General features: G+C 47.1%; 1 protein-coding gene across 2 annotated transcripts in view; it reads right to left on the bottom strand.

The window, feature by feature from the left end:
- The window catches only part of IGDCC4 (immunoglobulin superfamily DCC subclass member 4), an 84,273-nt gene extending 70,197 nt beyond the window's left edge, over window positions 1–14,076 (bottom strand). The window contains exon 1 of one of the 2 annotated variants that reach the window (XM_085070287.1): window positions 13,220–14,076. In XM_085070287.1, the coding sequence (XP_084926413.1) occupies window positions 13,220–13,328 (109 nt within the window). In that variant the 5' untranslated portion in view covers window positions 13,329–14,076. The remainder of the gene's footprint in view (window positions 1–13,219) is intronic. The other variant, XM_085070288.1, reaches the window with a different exon arrangement.
- Window positions 14,077–22,247: the final 8,171 nt, after the last annotated feature.

The following is a 22,247-nucleotide window of genomic DNA, read 5'->3' as shown; positions in this document are numbered from 1 at the left end:
CAACAGCCATTTTCACCAACATCAACATCCAGAGGCGGCAGACACATGGAAGACAGAGGCAAGGCATGTGGCACCTCAACTTGCTTAGGCTTCATGTGAGAAGCTGTGGAAAGCAAGAAGTAGATAAACTCTGCATTGCTTTTCTGCAAGCTGAGCCTTCCCTGATCCTGGAAGAAAGCTGATGTAAGGGAATACCCATACACTCCTTATCTCCTTAATATGAGGAAAAGAAGAATCTAAAATGGGCTTCTCCTCTAAATCAGCTCCAAAGCTATCTCAGAAAAGCCACGTTATCTCCCAGCGGCCCAAACCACTCCTATTTGTTACAGAATAATAAACCCATTACTACCGAGCAATCACACTATTACACTGTTGTTTTACATGGCTATAGTTTAACAGTTCCTCTCTGTTTGCTTTAGAAAATCTATTCTTGAAAGGTCTATAAAATTATGAACTCTTGCTCCAGTTTGAAAACATAGGCATGAGCAGCAATTTTTGTTTCCTAATAAATCACATACCCCTACTAGTAAACACCAGCTTATAAGAAACATCTTTTGTTTATTGAAAGTAAATAGCATGTGGACATTTTAAACAAAAAGAAGGTGGGAGGCGGAGGGGGGACAGACAGATTATGTTTTTCACTTTCATTTTGCCTTGTGTCTAAACAAACAGTTCCTAACAGCTTTGTTTTCCAAACCAACTTTCTCCCAGCTGCTATCTGGAACCACAGAAAGGGAAAGCAATACTCAAGATATACAAGGATTACTTGACTCTGCACACTCATTTTACTCAGCAATCAGTGGTCTGGACACACAAGCCATGGGGAGGAATAAGCAGCAGCCTTGGAGAAACTGGTTGGCTTCACAACACATCAGTACTGGGGGGTTCCCCCAGACCCTCACGCCATGCCAAGGGAAACCAGCATTTTGCCAAGCTTTTGTGACAGGTCCCAGTTTAGCTACAGGAGCTGATCTACTGCCTTCCACCCAGCCACAACCTCACTGAAACTTGGAAGATGATTCTGCACAACAGCTTAGAGAGAAGGTCAGAGAAAACAGTTCTTACAGATCCCTCAGGGACCAGCCACCTGCAGCATCTGAAAACAAACAATCACCCTGATCCTTTTCAGCCAGGGCTGTTACTGTTTTCATAAGGTACAGGAAGCACAGAGATACTGACCCAAAAAGACACAAGAAATTATACCAGGATGGAACACACTCTAATGTTTCTGAATTTTTCATCATCTTCAAGATCAAAGATATTAATCATCAAAGATCTTTCTCATCCCTCTGCCTTCAACTCATGATCAAGGCACCAAATATTCCCACACTCCTTTTTCTTGCCTTCTTGCTACACAGGGTTTAGTGTTACTTAGCCCATGTCTGCCTCACAAGTTCTATATCTACAATAGATGTAACAACACTTCACTGAAGTTTCAGGGTGGGAATAGCTAAAGTTAGTATTTTAATCTGTTTCACTCAAACAGCAGAAGATTCCTTGTATCCAAGCATAACTACAGACACGACTCTACGACAGTCTCAGAAACGACGTGCAAATATCTGTCTCTATCACAGCTCTCACACACCACTGAAACTTGCTATATTTAACCCACCACTTTCTTACTTCCACATCATGCCACAACCAAACAGCCCCTTGGTAGATGATGTTTAGTCAAATGGCAAATTCTACATACCATTAATTTGCTTTTACAGTCCTGACAAATAACTCCACCTTCCGAGCTGGACCTTCATGAACACTACCCAACAAGGCATTTGAAGGGCCACGGATGGAGTCCAGAACATGGGAACTTCTCCCACCTCATGCACCCCATCTAGGTCTTGCAGGAAAGCAGCTGTACAGCTGGGACTGTGCAAGCAGCCTGAGCCAGCCTGAGCCAGCCTGCGCTGTGGGAAGCAAACCTTCTGCATGAGCCCTTCCACGAGGCCTTTTTCTCCCACCGCTGTACAGCTGCCACAAGAGCAAAGTCCCCCTGACAGCACATGGATTTTTACTGCTACTTGCAGTGCAAATGAGATAATTAGGTCAGAAATCTTCAAAGCCCTGCCACTGCCATGGGTAATGAGATTCTGCAGTTCAGTTGAAAATAAAAATGGAAGGAGAAGGACAGGTAAAGGTCCTTCTCTACCAACAGCCTGAAGTCTAGCTGTGAAGCCATCCAGCAAACAACTCAGTCCAGCTTCCATCAAGAAGAGATCCTTCCTAGCAGCTGGGAAGTCAATGGATGAATACAACCCTTAAAAGAGGAGCATTCATATGGGAAAACCAGGGGCACAAACAGACTTGCCAGTAAAACACAAGGTACAAGCAGCCAAACTGCCACATTTTAATCAGTGACAGCCCTTTTATCTTGCTGTGTGCTGGCTTTCTCCTTGCAAATAGAGACCAGATCACATCTCTGTTCTTACGTGAAATACTGTCTTCAAAGAAAAGGGGCAACTAACCCTTCTGCAGGATTGTCACTTCAGAGACAACCCAAGACACACTCCCAGACTGAGCTGAAAGCTTTCATAGCAAACAAAATCTCCTGGCATGTATTTAGAACTATTTATTGTACAATTCTGTCTTTTAAGTTAAGCAAAGAGCCTCCCTTGTTTGCTCTTGATAGGCTAGGGTGCAAGTCTGGAGCATGTCTTCAGGGCAGGGTGTTAAAGTGTCATAATGCAGAGCAGATACAGAATGTCAAAGAACAGCTCTGGTTTCAATCCTACAAGGTACACAAGAAAATACACATATAGACCCTCTCCCTGCTCCTTTTGCTTTCCAGCTCTCTACAAACAGTCAACCTGTCCCACAAAACCCCTGCACAAAGGCCTAGGTGTGCAACTTGCCACTCGGAGAGGACAAGAACCAACCCTCCCATGCTGCACTGGAACGGAGTCATCTACTCCTGAAAAGAGAAGTCAGGCTTGTCAAATTCCTACCAACTCTCCTGCATTTCCCGAGTAATTGCACAAACCATGAATTAATAAGAAATAATGAGCCAGCACACAGGGGAAGAGAAGACAATTCAGAACAGCAACAAAGAGAACTAATGGAAAAGTATGTTTTAATAGCTCAGTGCAAACGGCTGTCACTGCAAGCTCACATCGCCCCAAGAGAGGTGTCACTTCCCTGGGAGGACACAAGGACACACATGCCACCCACGCAGCACAGGAACACAAGGCAAAGGTGAGGGGGGCTTAGACCAGCACTTAATTTTGCAGAGAACAGACAGCGTGGGCAGTCCTGACAAAGCACCAGGAACGGCCTTGTCACCACCCACCACATGGCCTTTGGGAAGTCACAAAATGCATCTGGGCTTCACTGCGTGGCTACAGCTGCAGTGTCTGACATCAGCTCCCTCCATGGGTGTGGGCCACCCTGCCTTTATCTAGACCTGCTCTGCTTCTTTCTGTTATCACCTAACCCCACAGGTATGTTATCAATGCACCCAGCCAGCCTTGCTTGGACAATGGCAGACAAGAGGGCAGGTTTGACATAGAAAATAAAAAAATGGGAGATGATAAACTGTTAAGTCGAAGGGGTGCCCACAGCTAGACATGCATGATCTTACCAAGGACTTGACCACCTTGGGACTTTAATCCTCTGGGCTTAACTTCTTACCTGGTCCTGTTTCAAAAGACAGTATCTGGTTTTGATCTGGAAACTCAGTTATCGTTGAAAGTGCAAAGTGACCTTTTACAGCTCAGGGATTATGTTAGGAAAAATGGCAACATAACAGCCATATCTGTGGCTACAGGGATGCAAATGAAAGTGGAAGAAAACAAGGAGCAGTACAAACTTTTGAACATGGTTAGGACTGATGGTCAGAACGGGTGGAAATCTGCCCTCCCATTTCCAAACTTAAACTTACATCTATCATAACAACAGAAGGAAAATGTATTTCATAACCTCTTTCAAAAATGCCTCACACCTCCTTGGCTGTTTAACTTTCCAGCATCTACAGTGCATTTACTGACTGTCAGTGCAAGTTTCTCTTCAGAGCACATAAATCTTTCTGTTTTCCAAAGCTGCAGCCAGCTGAAACCTGACAGTTTGAGGACAAAGCAGTAAAAGGCCTGGGTCTGCTTCCAAATGGTGAAGGACACGCTTTGGACACACAGTATCTGAGCAGTGGAGTTCCTGTGGAGACTGTCACACCTCCTTGGGGCCCTCCTGGATCAGTGGGAGTCCAGGCTCCGATGTGATGCTTCTCCCTGGCTGTCTCTGGGCTTCTGCTTATTTCATCAAAACACATCTAAAAACACCACCTGGATTTACACTGAGATTTCAACAAAAATACCCCAGATCACCCACTTTTCTCGACAGTGAGGAGAATTTTTCCTCTGTGCATCCAACTGCTAGATGAGCACTATAGATGGTGACTGCTCTGGACCAAGGAATCCAACCTCATTTATTACCAAAACCAGATTTATTTCCATTAATCTAGACTAATTACTGCTGCTTCTCCTTTAATGAGGTCTGTTGTGCCTCAGCACATAACACCAGCACAGAAGAAATGCTCATCTTCATAACCAGGCAATTTTGGGCCACTTTGAATAGTTCCTTCGCTGCTGTTAGAAACAAGTGACAAAAATGATGTCTCTTCCAGAGAGCCAGTTTCATTTCAGGGAATGCTGTGTGATCATTCTCACGTTCAGGTCAGCAACAGCCTTGCAAAAATCTCCTTTATCCAACTTTTGCTACTGTTGAGCAGGGATTAACATTAATTGAGCCCAACCCATATTAGCCAAGGATTATTTGTTAGTCACCAGACTACAATCACTTGCATTTTCCAGCAGAAACCTTTACATCTCTCAGACAACTTGTAGGACAATCAAAGTCACATTTTTAATGAAATCTATATAAAAACACACATCCACATTGTTGTCCTTCTCCTTCCAAAATACACAAATAGTTTAGCTTAGAAAATGCTATAAAAATTAGTTCTGTCAAATTTGTAGTCTAACAAGTTTCTGGTGAGAAGAAAATATTCCCCATGAGGGCAGCATTTTTTTAAACCTCACAAACTTTAAAATGCTCAAACAAGTAGTCAGGAATTTTCATTTACAGGCCTGCACATACCACATACCTAATGCCTTTCTGTTTAAAATCTAAATGGAACTTACATAGGTGTGCCCCATCCTGATGCTTCCTCTGATTTTCTGCATGTGAGCATCCTGCTGCAACAACCCAAATCTGCCTCAGCAATAGCTCTGCAAAGAGACACTCTTGGAGTTGAAAGTTTCTTTACCTTTCCCTCTGCTTGGCTCAGATCCCATCACAACTGGAAAGCCACATCCAGCACCGGCTGTCTGAGCTGAATGGCAGCTCTGCACTGAGCTGGGGGGAACTGGTGCCCCAGGGATTTGCACAGTCTAGATCCAAGAAGTCAGGCTCTGAACTGAAGCAGTAAGATTTCCCCAGCTGAGCAAAACACCTGACTGCTGAGAAAAGCAGTGCTCACTTACTACTGTTACTACAGAAAGCCGAGATTATGGATGGAAAACAGATGAAAGACTGAAGGGCCTGAATGTACTCAGCTTAGTAAAGAGCAGGTTACCAGGAAATTTGGTGAGTGTACACATCCCTACTGGCAGGGTTTTCATACCAGTACCTCTCTCCACATACCTCTATAAACCCCAGCTAGGGAAACTCAAACTGAAGGTGCCCATTGCTGAGTGAGGACATCAAACCAGCCTCCCGAGGGCATGCAATGGACAAGCACCCACAGCAAATGTTTAAGTCAGAAATGGGTGTTACTCTTTAAGAGATGCTCTTTTTCAAGCACAATCATTCAACCTGGAACAAGAAACGTCTCAGCTTCCCACAGTACACAAGAAGGCAGCACAACATACTGCCTGCCTTAAACATATCAGCAATCCCAAGTGCCTTGACTGGTGTAAAAAACAAAGAATGATCTGACAGCTCAGCCTCGTGCCTGGATGCTGAAGTGTTGCTGAAGCCTTTCACCCCTCACTTAACTCCTCTGCTGCTAAACTGCAAATCCTGGCAGCAGCCACAAGCGTGAAGTAAATGGGAAGCTCTTCTCTGCCAGCAGCTGGGAGAAACTTTCATCTCTTCCCACTTTGTGCATAAAGAAAACCCCACAATAGTACTTGTGGTAATGCTGCTCGCCAGATTTTCCACTGACAGACTCTTGAGGAAAGCCTCCAGATACAAAGTCTGCTCCTAAGGACCCTCTTCAAGCGGATGACTTTTGACTTTGGGAATGTATGGCTCATCTTCTTGAGGAAAGGTTCCCTTTGTTTTCAGTACGGAGAAAAAGAGTACAAAGGAAAAGAAAGAAAAGTTGCATTTACTGCGACCTAGGGAACACAGAAATAAATAAATTTGATCAATATTTTGATTTCTCTGACAAAAGCTGCAATCAGCACTGACACAAACAACTGGTTAGCAAGCTGGGGGGGCAAGAGGGGTAAATCAAACCAGAGTTTCAAGATACTTATCTTTCCATCACAATTGTCACCAATGACAGTAATTTACATGGCTAATAGGCAGTATTATGTTTACAAAATCATTCTCGGGAGGGAGAATCTAAACAATTTTTACCAACCCAGCAAAGGAGCTGGTGTTGGATCAGATCCTGGAACTCTTTTTCCCCTTTTATCTTATTTGAGTGTATTTTGCCAAGATGCCTTGCCATGGAACAACACAAAGTGCCTTCAGAAGTGTCTTCACAAGCCACACAGACCCGTGGAGCACATGATCACCCTCCTGTGACAGCCTGAATTCTCCAACAGCAAGGCTGCCTGAGCCTCTCTGACGGGGAAATACCTATCAAGCAGGAAAACAAAGGAGCCAAGCCAGCAGCTCCAGCTCCTCCACCCCATGCCACACTCTGTACCCCTCTGCTGAAGATAAGGGGCTTGTTGGAGGTTATCTCCCACACAGGGGCAAACCACATGCTGATCCCCCTGACATCAGGCTGAACACCTGCTAACTCTCTGTCCTCCCCAGTCCTTGGTTTGGCTTTTCCTTCCATTAAAAGCTCCCTTTCTCTTTCTTACAAGCTCTTTCAAGGCTTTGCTGCAAGTCAGACAGACAGGAGGGACTGGCAGGGCACAAAAATGGGCTCAAACTGGCTCAGTCCCCCCCAGTCTATGTAATTAGGAGGACTATGCTCACCATTCCTTTAAAGCAGCACAGATAACTCCAGAAAGGTTAAGAGCACATTTTCACTAGACCATCAGCTAAAAAGAGACAAAAAAGGGACAAAGATTCCTAAAGAACATAAAAGCCTTCTCACGTGCACAGAAAAAAAAAAAAAAAAAATCAGTGAACTCTTGACTAGTTTTAATAGCAAGGAAAATTCCACTTTTGTCTGAAGAATACATGCACCCATTCTGTATCCAACAGCCAGCGAAGAGCCACAGAAAGCACAGCCTTGCCCTAAGTGTAAAACAAGGTAATTTTGGAACCTGTAAGCACTGAAGATACTTCAGAAAGAAGATTTATCAAATCCCTGAGTGCACGAACAGTCAGATTTTGCCAAAACTCTCAGTGTATTGACAGGGCATGGGAAATCCATCTCATTAAGTAATGACCTTTTGGTCACACCAATTAACTTGATCATCTATTGACAGTCAATTTAGAAACGATCAAGGATGCACATTTCCCAGCACACAGTAAAACAGAAGAAGGACTTTATCACATCCCTGCTGCCAGCCTGGCATCGCTTCTGCATCCAAGGTTTGCTCCACCAAGTTCTGCCATCCCAGCATCATTTTAACTGTTTAATTTCCCAAAATCTTACATTTAACAAGGTGCTAAGCCATCCCAACTCCAAAGGGAACATAGTCCAAAGACCCAAGCAGGAAATGAGGCCAGGGCAGTCCATCAGAATAAGGGAAAGAGCCACAGCAGACTGAGCACAAATACAATTCTTCCCATGCTAGATTTTCATTCTCCTACCAATTTGGGCTGAGAGCAAACTTTGGGGATGGTCACATTTCATTAACACACCTTTAATATTAACGACCTGTCCTCAAGAACTCCACGAAATATCTGGGAGAAAAATAAAACATGAAAAAACAAGAAAGGACAGAATAAACCAGGTTATTCAACAGCTCAGCTGAATTTAATACGGCATTAACAGGCAATTGTGTTTAAAATGCTGATAAAGATTTTTAAATAATTTCAGAACATCTGATATGAAAGTTTCCCTGGCACACAGTAATTGCTTATCATAACCACCACAAAGTATGTTTATTACCCATGGAGATAAGACACGGCAGCTGCTGGACTTCTCAGATAAAGCAAGCCCATATCACAACAGCAGGATCACATGGATTAAGAGCAGGAGAGGATCTCAAACAGAGACACCAAAGGGCATCAGCGACATGAACAAAAACACAACCAAAGGAGAAGCTCCATGACCTACACACTCACAGAGTGTCCTGACACCTGCAAACAGGACAGTGTTAGATAGGCTCAAGCAAGGCTGATGACACCTGGTTCGGTTCTCCCATGGAATTTCCCTTTTCAGCAGTGGCAACTACAGCAGATTTTTACCTTCTTCCAAGGAAAAACTGATCAGCTCTTCCTCTTCCTTAAAGGCTCCATTACTCTTCAGAATTAGGAAATTCAATAGTGTCTCAAGGATGACTTCAGCATACTAGTGATTGTCAGACAAACTAGACGCTCTTCAGACTTCCCCCCATGTCTGGTGGGGGGTTTGGCAGCTCTAGAAGGGCTTGTGAAAACACAGCTCAATGCTGCTTTTTATGAAGGTGGCAGATTCAGCTTTAGCAGCTGTGGATCCTCTCACCAACAAGCTGTTAAGTCACAAAAGCACAAGCAACACTTGGAGGCCACTTACTCAAGGGATTTAATAAATGCAAGAAGGGTACTTAAGAGTGATGGTGTTCTTCATGTTTACAGTGTGTAACAGCATCCTCTGCTCAGTGGGAACAAGTGGGGCAACTGAGGCAGAGACAGCAAGTGACCAACACAAAAACAACAAGAAGAGCCAATGTCACAGCAGCTCCAAGTCCTGTATTTGGAAGGTGCTTTCCCAAGCAGAGAGGAAAACAGACACCATGCCCCATAATGTGAACGCTGTCATAAGTCATGTTTCACAGAAGAAAATACTTCAAAAATAAACAAGTGAATACCAGGACTTGAGATTGTGATTTCCTGCAGTTTTGTCTCCTGTGAGTGGCTTGCCCAGTCCTACCCAAAAAAGGTTCATGATCTGCTCAAAGCTCTTCCTGCCACTGAGGCACTTCAGGTTCCTCCACAGGTGGGTTTTCCAGTGCCTCTCCTCCAGTCCATGCAGAAACTGCATCTCCCTCCTCTACTTGGTCACTTATTTTCAAGAACTCTGAATTCTCCATATCCAAACTAGTTATGACTGACCAGCAGGTCCAGGAGTTATTTGGAAAAAGAAAGCAGAGACAGACAGACAACTGGATGGGATAATTACACCTCTTCACTTTCAAAAACCAGGCTAAAAACACTGTGGGCAAGTGGATCCAGTTCTTCTCCAGAAAGTAAGGAAATTGCACCAGAGTTGATTTTGGCCAAACATGCACTTGGCAAATACTGATAACAAGGATTTACCATATCCCCCCTAGTATTACAGCTGACTATAAAACAAACATTTGCTTCCTACTGATAACAAAATGACTATGATCACTCAGGGTTTGTAAAGATTAGGGTTTCTCTGTCACCCAAGGCAGACCTGTAATTCCCAGTGTCCACGCAAAAAATACCCTGCATGTAACACTGGCCTCACTTTTCCCTCAGGTACCCACTCACCTCATGCAGAGATACAGTTTGGGATGGATTCCAGCAACAAATTACAATCAGATTAAATATTAATTCCCATCTTAATTATATAACCATGACTAGGCTTAATGGCCTTGAAGCCATTTAAACAGGAGAGGAGCATGTAAATAGTGCGAGCAGCATCTCTTATGCTGCAAATGCCCAGACTGGTTCACAAGCACCTGGATTTTTTCCCTGGGAGAACAGCCAGCCTCTGGAAAAGCAGCTCCAAGGGAGGTAAGAATTCAAATCATCTGGCAAGCAGTATGGTATCAGGAGTCACAAACCCATGGGACAACGCAGTGCTCTGCCCTCAGGATAGCTGTGCACTAGAGTGACAAAGATCATATATGTGCTGAATACTGATTGGTTGATTTCATCCTCACCTTTGACAGAGAGAAGCATCTCTGCATTTGGCTAAAGATGGACAATAAGGATGCCAGAGCAGATGAAGTAACTGGCCCAGGATCACAGTGGGCACTCAGGAGAGATGCCCAGTATGCCACAGCCCACCCCAGCACTTCACAAACTCAGGAGGCCCTGGTGCCCCCAGTGCAGAGACACCTGCAGAGACATCCACAGAAGCTGCCTCCAGCTCTAAACCATGCAGGGAGAATCATCTCCCTTCATCCCCAGGGAAAGGCAGACTGCCCAGTATTTTCTTTTCCAACTCTTACTTGTGCCACTCTGAAGTGTCTCGTGTACCACCAGCAGTTACCCCACCCCCGTGGGATCCCCACAGCAGATCAAACCTGCTACAAATGCCAGAGAAAGTCTGCTGCAAAATAGGGACACATGCCTGAAAACGAGCCAGCTCTGCTTCACTTTGGACTTCAAGGCAGAGAAGGCACACCAAAAAAAAAAAAAAAAAAAAAAAAGGAAAAAGCTAGGGAGAACAGGAGAGACAAAACCAGAACCATGCCTGAGCAGTTTCTCCTTCAGCTTCACACAGCAGAAGAGAGAAACGCCAGCAAAAGCATTCCCCACATTGGAGCGGCCCCTGCCTGGCTTGGAGACTGGCTGTCACAACAGCCACCGCACAACTGCAGCGAGCTCCCTGCTCCGGCACGAGAACCCTGCCCCTGGAAACGGGATACAGGCAAAGCCTCGCCGGAGCTGTACACACAGTGTTCGGCACTGCCAGTGCCCCCCGCTTCTTGGGGGCTGAAGGAAACACCCCTTCCCTGCATCACCCATCCCGGTGACACTGCAACGCCACTGTCACAGGGCCGGCGGATCCGCAGGCAGGTGACATCCTGCGAAGCGCAGGCGGCCGCAGCAGCAGGGACACGCGATTCCTAACAATGGGAATGCCGACGTCCCCAGCATAGGCTCTCACGGCAGGCAGCAGGCTGCGGGGTCACACCGCCAAGGCGAACGCAGCAGGAAGGATAAAACAAATCACAACTCAAGTGAGGTGATGTCGAAAAAGGAAATCTGTTCTATTGCAAGAGTACTCAACCACAAAACCAAACGACACAAACGCAGATGGATTTCAGCTGATCCCGTGGATGGAAAGCTCAGCCCACTTCCCACGTCCCCTGTGGAGAGCCCCAAGGAAAGGAACCAGCACAACCCCCTTGTCGGAGTCAACTGAAAAGGGGTTGTTTTGTGCTTGTTTTTTTTCCTTAAACCCTTTCCTGCTACCGCAGGGAAAACAGGCTCAAAGTCAGACAGCAGAAGGCTTTCAGAAACACTGGATCACATCGCCGGCAAGTGTACACTGGCACTGCTTCCATCAAGCCCAGAGCGGGGAAGGTTTTCCACTCTACTTCTCTCGTAGGTACTTCATACCCAGCGAGACTTGAACTTTGGATCAAAACACATGTGGCTTCGGGATCAAACGCAGACTTTCCTCAAACCATTTCAACCCTCTGCCAAATTAATTTCAGATTGAAACAAGTCCATGTTTTTCTTTTCAGAATCAAACCCACCTGTTGGAAAGCACATCCACATGTGCCCAGTCCAGGGACTGTACGGATGCACTCATTGCCTCCCTATACAAGATGTGGCCCATTGTTAGAAAACAAACAGCAACAATTTTCACTAGTTGCCTAATTGGTTGCAAGAAACACCAAGAAGCCACAACTGCGAATTCTCGCAAAGCATCTGAAGTTTTCTTATTGAAGTGGGTTTGGAAAAACAACATCCACTCCACCGCCCCTTTTTTTCTTTTGCTTTTTAAATCGTTGTCCATTACAAGCCTCAGGATCTACTCAGCTGTTTGCTCAAACACACAGGAGAAACAGGTCCCACCCAGCCCAGCCTACCCGCTTGGCTGCTGGTGGGGTCAGAGCCTGCCATCCATCTAGGAAAACCCACACTCACTGGTGACAATGGGCCTTTTACATGGACCGTTATTCACTTCTACAACAGCCACCATAAAGCTGCACCTATGCCGAATCACAACCTACTCCTTACGGGAGCTCACAATGTTCTGAGAAAAAAGAAAGAAAAGAAAAACAACCCTGCAGCCGTCCACGTGCTGTTATTATGCTCTGCTGAACCTGAATGCATCATAAAAGGAATAAAAATGTACAATGACATAGGGATGGCTCCTCCACCACAATACCCTGTTTAGGGGGGACTTTAAATGAGAGCAAGTCCATGGCACACGCTCACATTTTTTGGCATGGTTCTGCCAGCCTACACCTTCACAAACCCTTCTCCGGGACGAAAATAAAACCATTTGCGGGTTGTGAACACATAGGGAAGGAACTCGACACCCCAAGGTCCACAGCTCAGCCGACCCTCGATGGAAACTTCGACGACAACCCCAGAAAGCCACCAGCGCGCCCGGCGGCCGTGTACGTGTGCCCTCGCACGGGGCGTTTGCGTAACCATTGCAAAACACGGGCGCGAGGAGCACGGCTACTCCTGGGTCACTTCCTTGACCAACGGGACATCTGCCCACCCGTGTGTCCCATGCCGGCAGGAGAGGGGCAAGGGAGGCGAGGGTGCCCCCCATGGCCCTGCCGGACACCTGGGCCTGCTCCGGGCCACCCTGTGCCGGACAAGTGCTTCGCTCCCCGCCAGCCTGGCACAGCCACTGTCCCTCCGGGGGAAACTTGCCACTGTCCAGGCAGAGCCCGTGGAATGCTCCTGCTGCTGGTCCGCTGCCCCCCAGCCTGGACACTGAGGGAAATTCCTGTGGGGAATGTCACCCTCGAAGTGTGAGGGTGTCACCCCTAATGTCACCCCCTGAAGATGATTCCAAAGGAAGCACCATCTAGGCATGGGCCATGAGCACAGCTGTCGTCCGACTCGGATGAAGAAGGGGATGGGGAGAGGGGGGGAATGGCCACGGAGGGACGGGACAGCCACTAAAGGAGCCGCCCGCTGCCCGTGTGAGGGCAGGTGGCACCGCGGCCGCCCTCGGGCTGGGGGGCACCGACCCCTTCCCTCCCTCCTGTCCCTTCTCACCCACCTTGCACAGCCAGGACGGCGAGGGCGGAGAAGCAGAGACAAAGCAGCAGGTCCTCCAGCGCCATGTAAGCCCCGCCGGGCGCCGGGAGCAGGGGCCGCCGCGGCCGCATCTAAGAGGGGAGCGTGCTCTCCCGCCGCCCCACCGCCATCTTGTGTGAGCGCCCCGGCCCCAGCCCCAGCCCCGCGCTGCCCGCCGGGCCCCGCTGCCGGGGGCGGCCCTGGGCTGCCGCTGCTCCGCCTTTGTCAGCGGCCCGGCCGCCCCTCCGAGGGGCTCCTCCCGCCGCCCGGCAGCGCCCGCACCAACAGGTTGCTGCCAGCCTGCGGCGGGGGGAGCGGCCGCGCTCCCTCAGGGCGGGGGACGGCAGGTGCGGGGCTCCTCCGCCCGCCGGCGGCTCCACCAGCCGCAAACATTTATAACATTTTATGTGGGTTTTTAAAATAATTTCTTTCTTCAATCTCTTTAGTATTTTTTCCCAGTTTTGCCGCGGGTGAGCGCGGAGGGCACCGGGCCGGCTCCAGCCGCGGCGCTCCCCTCACGGCGCTGCCCTCACGGTGCTGCCCGGGTTCGCCTCAGCCAGCCCCGCTTCCTGAGGGCTGGACGGGAGCTGCGGGGCTTCTCCGCCCGCCAGGTGCTCCACAAGCCACAAACATTTATAACATTTTAGGTGGGTTATTTCATTAAAATCCCCCCTCCCACCAGCTCTTTAGGATTTTTTCTCGTTCTGCCGCGGCGCTGCCGCCGCCGCGCTCCCCTCACGGTGCTGCCGGGACTCCTCCCGGCCCGCTGCCCGTCGGGGCTGCCGGAGCTCCCCGCGCCGAGCCCGGCTGGGCAGCGAAGGCTAACGGACACCAGGGACCGCATCGCCGTGGCTTTGTTGGGGTTCACTTTCGAGGCATAGCTCCTTTAGGTGTACATCTATCGTTCACTGGTCGTCAAAGCCTAGCCTAGCCTAGCCTTCCAGCCGTCTGTAAAAATAAAGCAAATAAAATACATGGTGTGGCATATCCGCACCCCCTCCCTGTGGAGGGAGGCTGGACCTATCCACCCGCTGAACTAAGCAGTGGAAATGAGGCAAGGAGATGAGAGATGGAGTCCGAAGTTGCTGCCTCCCTCGGCTGGGTCCCAGACACAAAACTCGCATGTCTGTGTGTAAAGCCACAGGTGCAGGTTTGGTCCTAAGGGCAAGTGACACTAAATGCTTCTTTTGGCAGTGGTACCTGGCACCAAACACAAGGGCAGCCGCATCCCAAAGAGTGGGTCTGCTCTGCCCTCCCAAAGGATATGAAGCTGCCCGGCGCACAGGGATGTTTTATCACAGCAGTGTGGAATGCAGAGAGGGCTTCAGCTATGCAGAATATGAAAAAAGAAACCTTTTTAATCCAGACCCTCCCATTTATTAGCTTGTATAATGAACTATAAAAACTTAAATGAAGCCAGAAAGGCTGTGTGGTAGGAAGCAGGTTTCCCATGAGTGTGAGTTATGCAACTCTAAGTTCAAACTTGGCACTGCCAGTACAGACAAGCTCTGGAAGGCAGCAGCTCCCCACTCTGGATAGATGTGCTTTGCCCAGCATCAGGTGGGCACTCACTGCACACCTTGCTGGGAAGGAGTGCATAATAAGGCCACAGCATTCCACCAACCCCACTCTTCACCATCTCACCTCCCTACGGAAAGAAAAGGGGGTCATAATATCCACGTTCCTTTCTGCACTAGTCCAGCGTGGAAGTAAAGATTAACAACATCCACAAACCCTTCTTTCTTCCTGAGTCCTTCCCACCTGTTCCTTTATGGTGAGGTGGTTTGAAGGCTGCTGTCAAATTGCTTTAACTAGGCTGTAAAGGAATATATACTTGAGTCTACCACTGGTTTCTTTCAGACAACCCCTGCCCTTTTTTCTTCAAATCCCAGACATTTCTCCCTCAATTTAAGCAAGAAAAAGCTTTACCTTGCAGTCAGGCAAGTCTGGCATAATATAAATAAGGAGAGTTGCTAGTGGTCTGCAGAGCACTGCTCACTCTGGCTAAGAGCACCTGCCCATATTAAGGCATTGCCTGAGCTCCATGTCAGCAGGCCAGGGTTAGACCAGGCTTTGAAAAACCCAGGTGTAATCCCTGTCTTAGCTCTCTACCTGATCTTAGTGTTACTTGATTCCTCCATGGCACCTCTCTGTCTTCCTGCATGTTTGTGGAAACAGGAATGAAACCAGTATTTCGACAAACCCAAGCTTGCAACATATATTCCTTGAATATCTGTCCCTGGGGAAAAGAAAAAAAGGCAACTTGGCAAACAGCCCCCGAACTGAGAAAGCAGCAGAAACATCACCCGGAGCACCAGCTCCTTCACACTGACAACAACTGTGCTCTGCAGGAGCAACACCAAATCCCAGTGTCTGCTCACAGAGGTGAAATGATTCCCTGTGGCACTTACAGAGGGAGAGCCTGGCTAAAGAGCCACTTAGTAGATTTGGGGAGGATCAGATAACTCCCTGGCTGTCAGTCTGTAAAGAACAAAGTGACAGAGGCTGTGCCAACAGAAGGGACACTCCTTCCCCAGACAATGGCACTTCTGCCCCAACACTTAGGGCAGCAAAACCCCCATTTATGTGCTGTGGACTCCCCAGCGTTCCCATTCCTGTCGATGAGATGCTTCTGCCTTTCGATAGCTGCAAACCTCTGATACTTTGAGAGAAGAAAGTGACGGGCAGAGCAGGAGCAGTAAGTGGCAGGTGTTTGTAGTTCAGCCTTTTGTTCCCCCTTTGAGAGACATTATTTCTCTGATACTAAAATTTTTTGGTGAGTCAGGTGTATGGACAGTTTATCATACACATATCTTGGTTTATATAAGATCCCAGGAATAACAGCTCACTAGGGAAAACCAGCAAAAGCTGCTATAAATTTCTCTAGCTCTGCAGTCATTTTGAACATCCAAAGACACATTTTTAGGGTGTAAAGTCCCATTTTAAGGGTCAAAAGCCTCATTTTTTAGGGATTTTTCCCATGCAGGCACCATGTAGCCAAGGAAGAGATCCATGCTCCTGAAAGGCTAGTGTCGTGCAAGAGACCTCAGAGCAGAGCAACAAGTTACAGAGGAATCTGAACCAGAAGTTCTCCAGGCTCTGAATCCAAACCCACATGAAGCAGCCATGTCCACTTGCAGCTGGCAGCTGTGGGATTCAGACTACTGGATCTAGTTGTACAAGCTACTAAACAAATGCAGGTGAAGAACAGCACTTGCTCCAAAACCAGGCACCCTAAACCAAAAGAGACCTGAGCAACAGGGGGAAGCTATTTCAGAGGGAAAGCAGTGAGGAGCAAGAAGATTCACAGCTTAGGTCCTTTCTCTCCCAAGCAGGATTAAACTTCCCAGTCTCAAATACAGCCTTGCTCTGTTTTCTGACCATCCCTGACTCCAGACATGTGTGCAGCGCTGAGGTTGACATTTTATGACGGATTTAAGCAGCTCTAATTACCAGAAGAGTTGGCTGCTCTTTCCTTTGTGACGGCATTAGTGCTTGAATGAGCCTGGAGCTGGACAGAGGAAAGGATGGTGCCGAAAACTTAATTGGCGACAACATTAACAACAAAATCAGGGCGCTGCTCCAGCTCCCTGTGCAATCACTCAGGAGTTAGTGCCAGCACAAGGAAAGCAAAGGGAACAGACAGACAGACATGAGGAGGCTTTCAATGGCAGCACAAAGCTGGATCAGCTCAAACTCAATGCAAAACTGCAACCTTGGTCTTCCCAGAAAAGGAGTCTCTCAGGGACTTTTACCATCAGGACTCACTTTGTTCCCAGACTTCTTCTGGTCTGGCAGCAACTTCAGCGCTGGAGGGAGCGTTGACTTCCAGACGAGGAAAGTGACGGTAGCCTCCTGTTCCGTATGCGTGAGCAATGCCAAACAGGAGCAGCTGGTTGCACATAATAACACGCATTGTGTAAGTGAGCAACACAATGAGCAATTTGCTCAACAACCCAGGGACATCAGGACAATTCTGTATCACAGGGAAGAAAGAAAAGAGGAAAAAAACATGTGATGACCAAACCCTAAGGGAGACTCAGCATCCTACACATCCATTTCATTACGCTTGCTCTTATAAATATTTATTACACAGTCTATCTCATCATTCTTCCAGGAATGGGTGTTCTGTTATTGTTATACCCAGAGAGGGCTTTCCTTCTTCCTCTGCTCCTGCTGCAGGCAGTCAGCAGTTGCCAAAGATAGATTGGGAGCAAGAGTGTGACATTAACTATGGAAAACGCTGCTTAAAATGGAGCTCAGGGGCAGATATTGGCAGGTGCATTGTTAGGAGGAAAACGAATGGAAAAGGCAGCACGTAATGAGATTCGGAAGCTTGTATTTAAAATATGTTCATGGCAAAAGGGATTTCTGCATGCGAGGGCCCTGGTCCTACAGCCAGAGCCACGGCTGAGCAGAGACTCACACCCTGAAGAAACCTCCATGGATTCAGGATGGGGAATTCTGATGTAAACAGTGTCAGGCTATGGAGCAGGAAGGAGGGTAGGGTGGATTAAAAGTGCCAACATCATCCCTCTGCCTGCACATGGAAAACAATCATGTTAAAGTAAGGTACAAAAACGCCAGCATTTACAAAGCTTTGCACACCAAACTTGGCAAATTTGTATTGCTGCCTGTATGTCCCAGTGTCCTGTTTCTTGCTCTTCCTGGGTCTTGTCACCCAGGTGAGGCTTTGCACAATCAAATGTGAATTTGCCTTACATAGAGACACATCGACTGATTCTGAAGGGAGCTGACAAAAAAGGTGGAGAGGCAATTTTAACAAGAACATGGAGTGACAGGACAAGGGAGAATGGCTTCATACTAAAAGAGAGTAGGTTTAGATTAGATATTTGGAAAAAATTCTTCCCTGTAAGGGTGGTGAGGCCCTGACATAGGTTATACAGAGAAGCTGTGGCTGCCCCATCCCTGGAAATGTCCAAGACCAGGGTGGGTGGATGGAGCTCTGAGCAACCTGATCTAGTGGTAGGTGTTCCTGCCTTTGGCAGGGGCTGGAACGAGATGATCTTTAAGGTCCCTTCCTAACCAAACCATTCTGATATTCTGTGATCATTCGAGATGAGGGACTTGGGTTAGGGTGCTGACAGTCCAATTCAGAAAAAAAACTCCCCAAGACAATCCAGGCTGGGTAGATTTTAGATGAAATGAATCTGTTTCTTTTCAGTTACTCTCCCTTGCTGTCACTGAGTCTTTTTTGTGCATATTTGTTAACCAGCTCATTCACTGTCAGCTACAACCAAATAAAACCTACTAGAACCATCCCAATATGTTATAAAGCAGTCATGTGGAACATCACTGTCTTGTAAACATGTAGGACTAGGAAAAATAATATTTGCTAATAAACAACACCTGTGGACTTCTCCCTACAGCAGTTACCAAGGACCAATAAAAGTTTTGGTCCTAAACAGCCTAAATTTTATATGCTGCTCCAGTACCTACTAACTGAGTCAGGGTTTAGGCATAAGGAACACGTGTAACATCAAGGAATACGGTCAGCCAGGGCTGCCATCAGAAACACCCAGCAGGCTCATTTGTACTGGGAAATGTGTTCATGTGCCAAAAATAAGGATCTGTTGAGAAGTTTTATTGGATCTACAGAGCTGGCTATAAAATGCCATGCAGCGAAACAGGGAGGCTGCTTGGTGCACATCCTCATGCCACCCTCTTGTGGCTAATCCCAGAAAATATAGTTCTGTATGCCCAAAGACATGGGAGTAAGTGCCACCATGACATTTTTGGGGTGCCTTGCCCCACATCAATTAGCTCATTGAGGGGGTCAAGCAGCAAAGTCCAGCTTGGTGACACTTGAAACAATCTTAGGAGGGAAAAGCAAGCTTGGAATAAAACCATTCCTTCACTTGAAAAAACTTGTGGTCTGGATCTGATCTGAGGATGGGATTTCAGCCAGTCTAACATGCTGAAAGCCTGCAGATGTTCATGGATGTTTGGACAGATGTGTGACTTCCACAACCCTGGCTATTCTCTGCCCAGAAACTGGGATGGTATACCTGCCCAATGAGATACTTTTAGCTATAAAATTCTGTCTTTGCTAGTATTTCACACTGGGAACTTGATGCTTTCATGCATGTCTAAGCCCCATTTCCCTTTACCTTCCAGAGAGTTCCCCAGATGAGCACCAGAAAGGTGACTGGGCAGCTCTCACACCCCTGGCCTCCATCAGAGTTTACTCAGAAACAACCAGTTTGCCCCAAAAGCAGGTGGCGGCTTTCACAAGGTCCTTGGTGCCCTCATTGTATAATGCAGGCTATTCCTATCCATCAGACAGTTCTGCAAACCTAAATAGATGATGTATTTATTTATGGATTACTGACCACAAGAAAGAGAAGCTTTGCACTATTGTCAACCTCACAGCCTTCGGTCTGCTATAAATAATGCATCATTGTTCGGTGTTGGTTTATGGTTTAAGTTCCAATGAGCGGCGCGGACCAGCAGACTCAGCAAAGATGAAGGCAGCACAGGGTATTAGGAAGAGAAATGGGACCATCTGACCAAGAGTGTTAGAAAAACAAAGCAAAAATGTAATGTTCTCTGAGTTACTTTAACGTCAACTTCAGCAGACCTGCTTTTACCTCTAACTGAGAACTGCACAAATCTCTGCTTATCCCCTGCTTTTCGCTCTGCTTTCTCCCAATTGTGAGCTAATTCGATTTCAGATAAACATTAATTAACACAAGAGGTCACTGCTGTGGCCAGCAGGCACCGTTGCAACGTGGCATTCAAACACACCAAGAGATCAAAAGAGCCTCCGCTGCTTCCTTTGAACTACCCAATTAAGACTTGCACAAATAAAGCTATTGTTTTACATCTGCCTCATCCAGGCGGGAGAGAGGGCAGAGAGCTAAGAGATCATTGCCTTTAATTGGGCTGTTTTCCCTCTCTTCTTACAGGTTTCCTCCATGTGGGTTATTTCTTCAGACCAGTGGAAGAAAATGATGGCCAGATCCTTTGCGATGCAGCGATTACACGGCAAGGCTGCAGCAGACTGAAAGCAAAGCCGTGGGGAATCCAATTTCCCTCTCGTGAGCAAAAGGGCATCAGTGCCTTTCTTGGAAGGTTTGATTGATAGCCCTTAAGAAGGACTCATAAAATGTGCCTCTCTCTCTGGCTATTTAGGCAATTCTCTTTTGAAGATGAAGGAGAATATTAGATTAATCCAACTGCTGTAACAGCATTATCTCCTGCTTTTAAAGAAAACATACTTTATGGCGTCCGCACTCTAACAGAAACAACCTGCGGCTGCACGAGCCCTGGGCTGGTGCTTTGCTGCTAAACATGCCATGGGAGCCTTGAAAGGGCTTTTCATGCAGATCCTGGGGAGCTGGTGTAAATACCAAACTTGTACCACCACCCCACATGGACAGCTTGTGGACAACAGAGGAACCAAGGCTAGGGTGAGCCACAGGGTCTGAATTCCACTCCTATCTATAGGGGAGATGACTTAGATTTGGGATTAAGGCAAATTTGCAGGAGTGTAGGGAAAAGGCTACACAGCAAATGTCTGGTCTGTACAGACTTGGAACACCAATCTTGAGAGCTGTAAGCATGGGAAAAAATAGATATAAGCACCAGCTGTGTATCTTATGTTATCCGCCTGGAAAAGGTTTAGGAACCCTCAATGCTGGGAAGCAGATGGGTGCACCCCTGCTAGAGCACCCTGCAAAGTGTATCCCACAGGAGGGTGCACTCCATCCTCTCTACAGGTAAGTCACAATAAAATCACCATCCACTACCCAGAAATGTCCCCAAGGAGGAATACTCAGGATGGGAAGGGAATGGCACAGCAGGTAAGTCTCAGGTGTTACCTTAAGGTTACTAAGGTGTTACCTTAAAATACTCTTTTTCCTTGTGATGAACTCCTCGATGCTGCAAACACTGCCTTGCTTGTCCCAGGATTTAATCAGATTAATTAAGCTGCACTTGTATTAATTTAGATTACAAGTATCTGAGGGCTCAGCCAAATCAAGTGATTTATGGGCCATATCAATCTAATTAATACCACCAACTCTTAAAATAAAAACCTAATAAATGAGTTTATTATACATTTGTAAGATCAAGTTATTAGCTTTGGGTCTCTAGTGATTTGATGGAAGTTTTATATCCTTGTTGGGAAAAGGCCTTGTCTTATTTTTTTTTCCTTCCCACTTGCTATGTTTTTAAAAAGTATCTTCAGGGCAGGAGGAGAGAAAAACAACATAAGCTCAGTTATCAAAACACCAGCCAAGCCAAGAGGTCCCCAAAGTCTTGCAGTACACAAATTGTGGGGGTTTTAAAGCTGTGAGTGCCCACAGGAGAACAGTTTATCTGACTTCTTGCAGGCAGAACCTGCCCTGGTCTGTGCCTTCCAGCTAAGCAGCCTTAAACTGGAGTTAGCCAGGGAATGGGGATGGAAAAGGAATAAGAGAATTAAAAGCTTCTCAGAAGCAAATCTGAGCAGGAAGGAGCTGGGATGGTTTGGAAGGCACTGCTCATCAAGGTGACTTTGGTGGGCTGAGCGATGGCACTGTCTGCAGCAGTGACTAAAATGTCACTTGCACAGAGACCACTTAGAGATGCCAAAGCTTCCCTTTGTCACCGCAGTGAGGAACTTCCAAATTCATCATGGGAGCTAACTCCAGGGAATGCAGGAGGCACCTCCAACCCACACCCCAGTGAAATGAAGAGTGGGGTAAAGAAGGAGCAGAGCCCTGCTCAGCTGTGCCCTTGCCCGCCGCTCCCTTGGCAGCTCAGCTCTGTGTTGATTGGCTTTTCAGCCGTGCTTTCCCTTCAGTCCTGGAGTTCACGCTCGATTTCCTGAGCTGTAAGGTTGTTTCCCTTGCTTTGCAAATCCCCTTGGAGCAAACAGCCACACGACAGAAACAGGAGCAGGCTCCCTCGCTTTACCCTTTGCTTACAAAGTAAGTTCTTCAAATGCATTTGTCGTATTGTGTTCAGGATAACAACCTTATCCAGCAAAGAGAAGGGACTGGGAG

The sequence above is a fragment of the Lichenostomus cassidix genome, chromosome 10 (genome assembly GCF_008360975.1).
Source record: "Lichenostomus cassidix isolate B80296 chromosome 10, HeHo_3.0, whole genome shotgun sequence".
Classification (NCBI taxonomy): Eukaryota; Metazoa; Chordata; class Aves; order Passeriformes; family Meliphagidae; genus Lichenostomus; species Lichenostomus cassidix.
The sequence above is the reverse complement of the archived record's forward strand: the minus strand, read 5'-3'. Positions and strand labels throughout refer to the sequence as shown.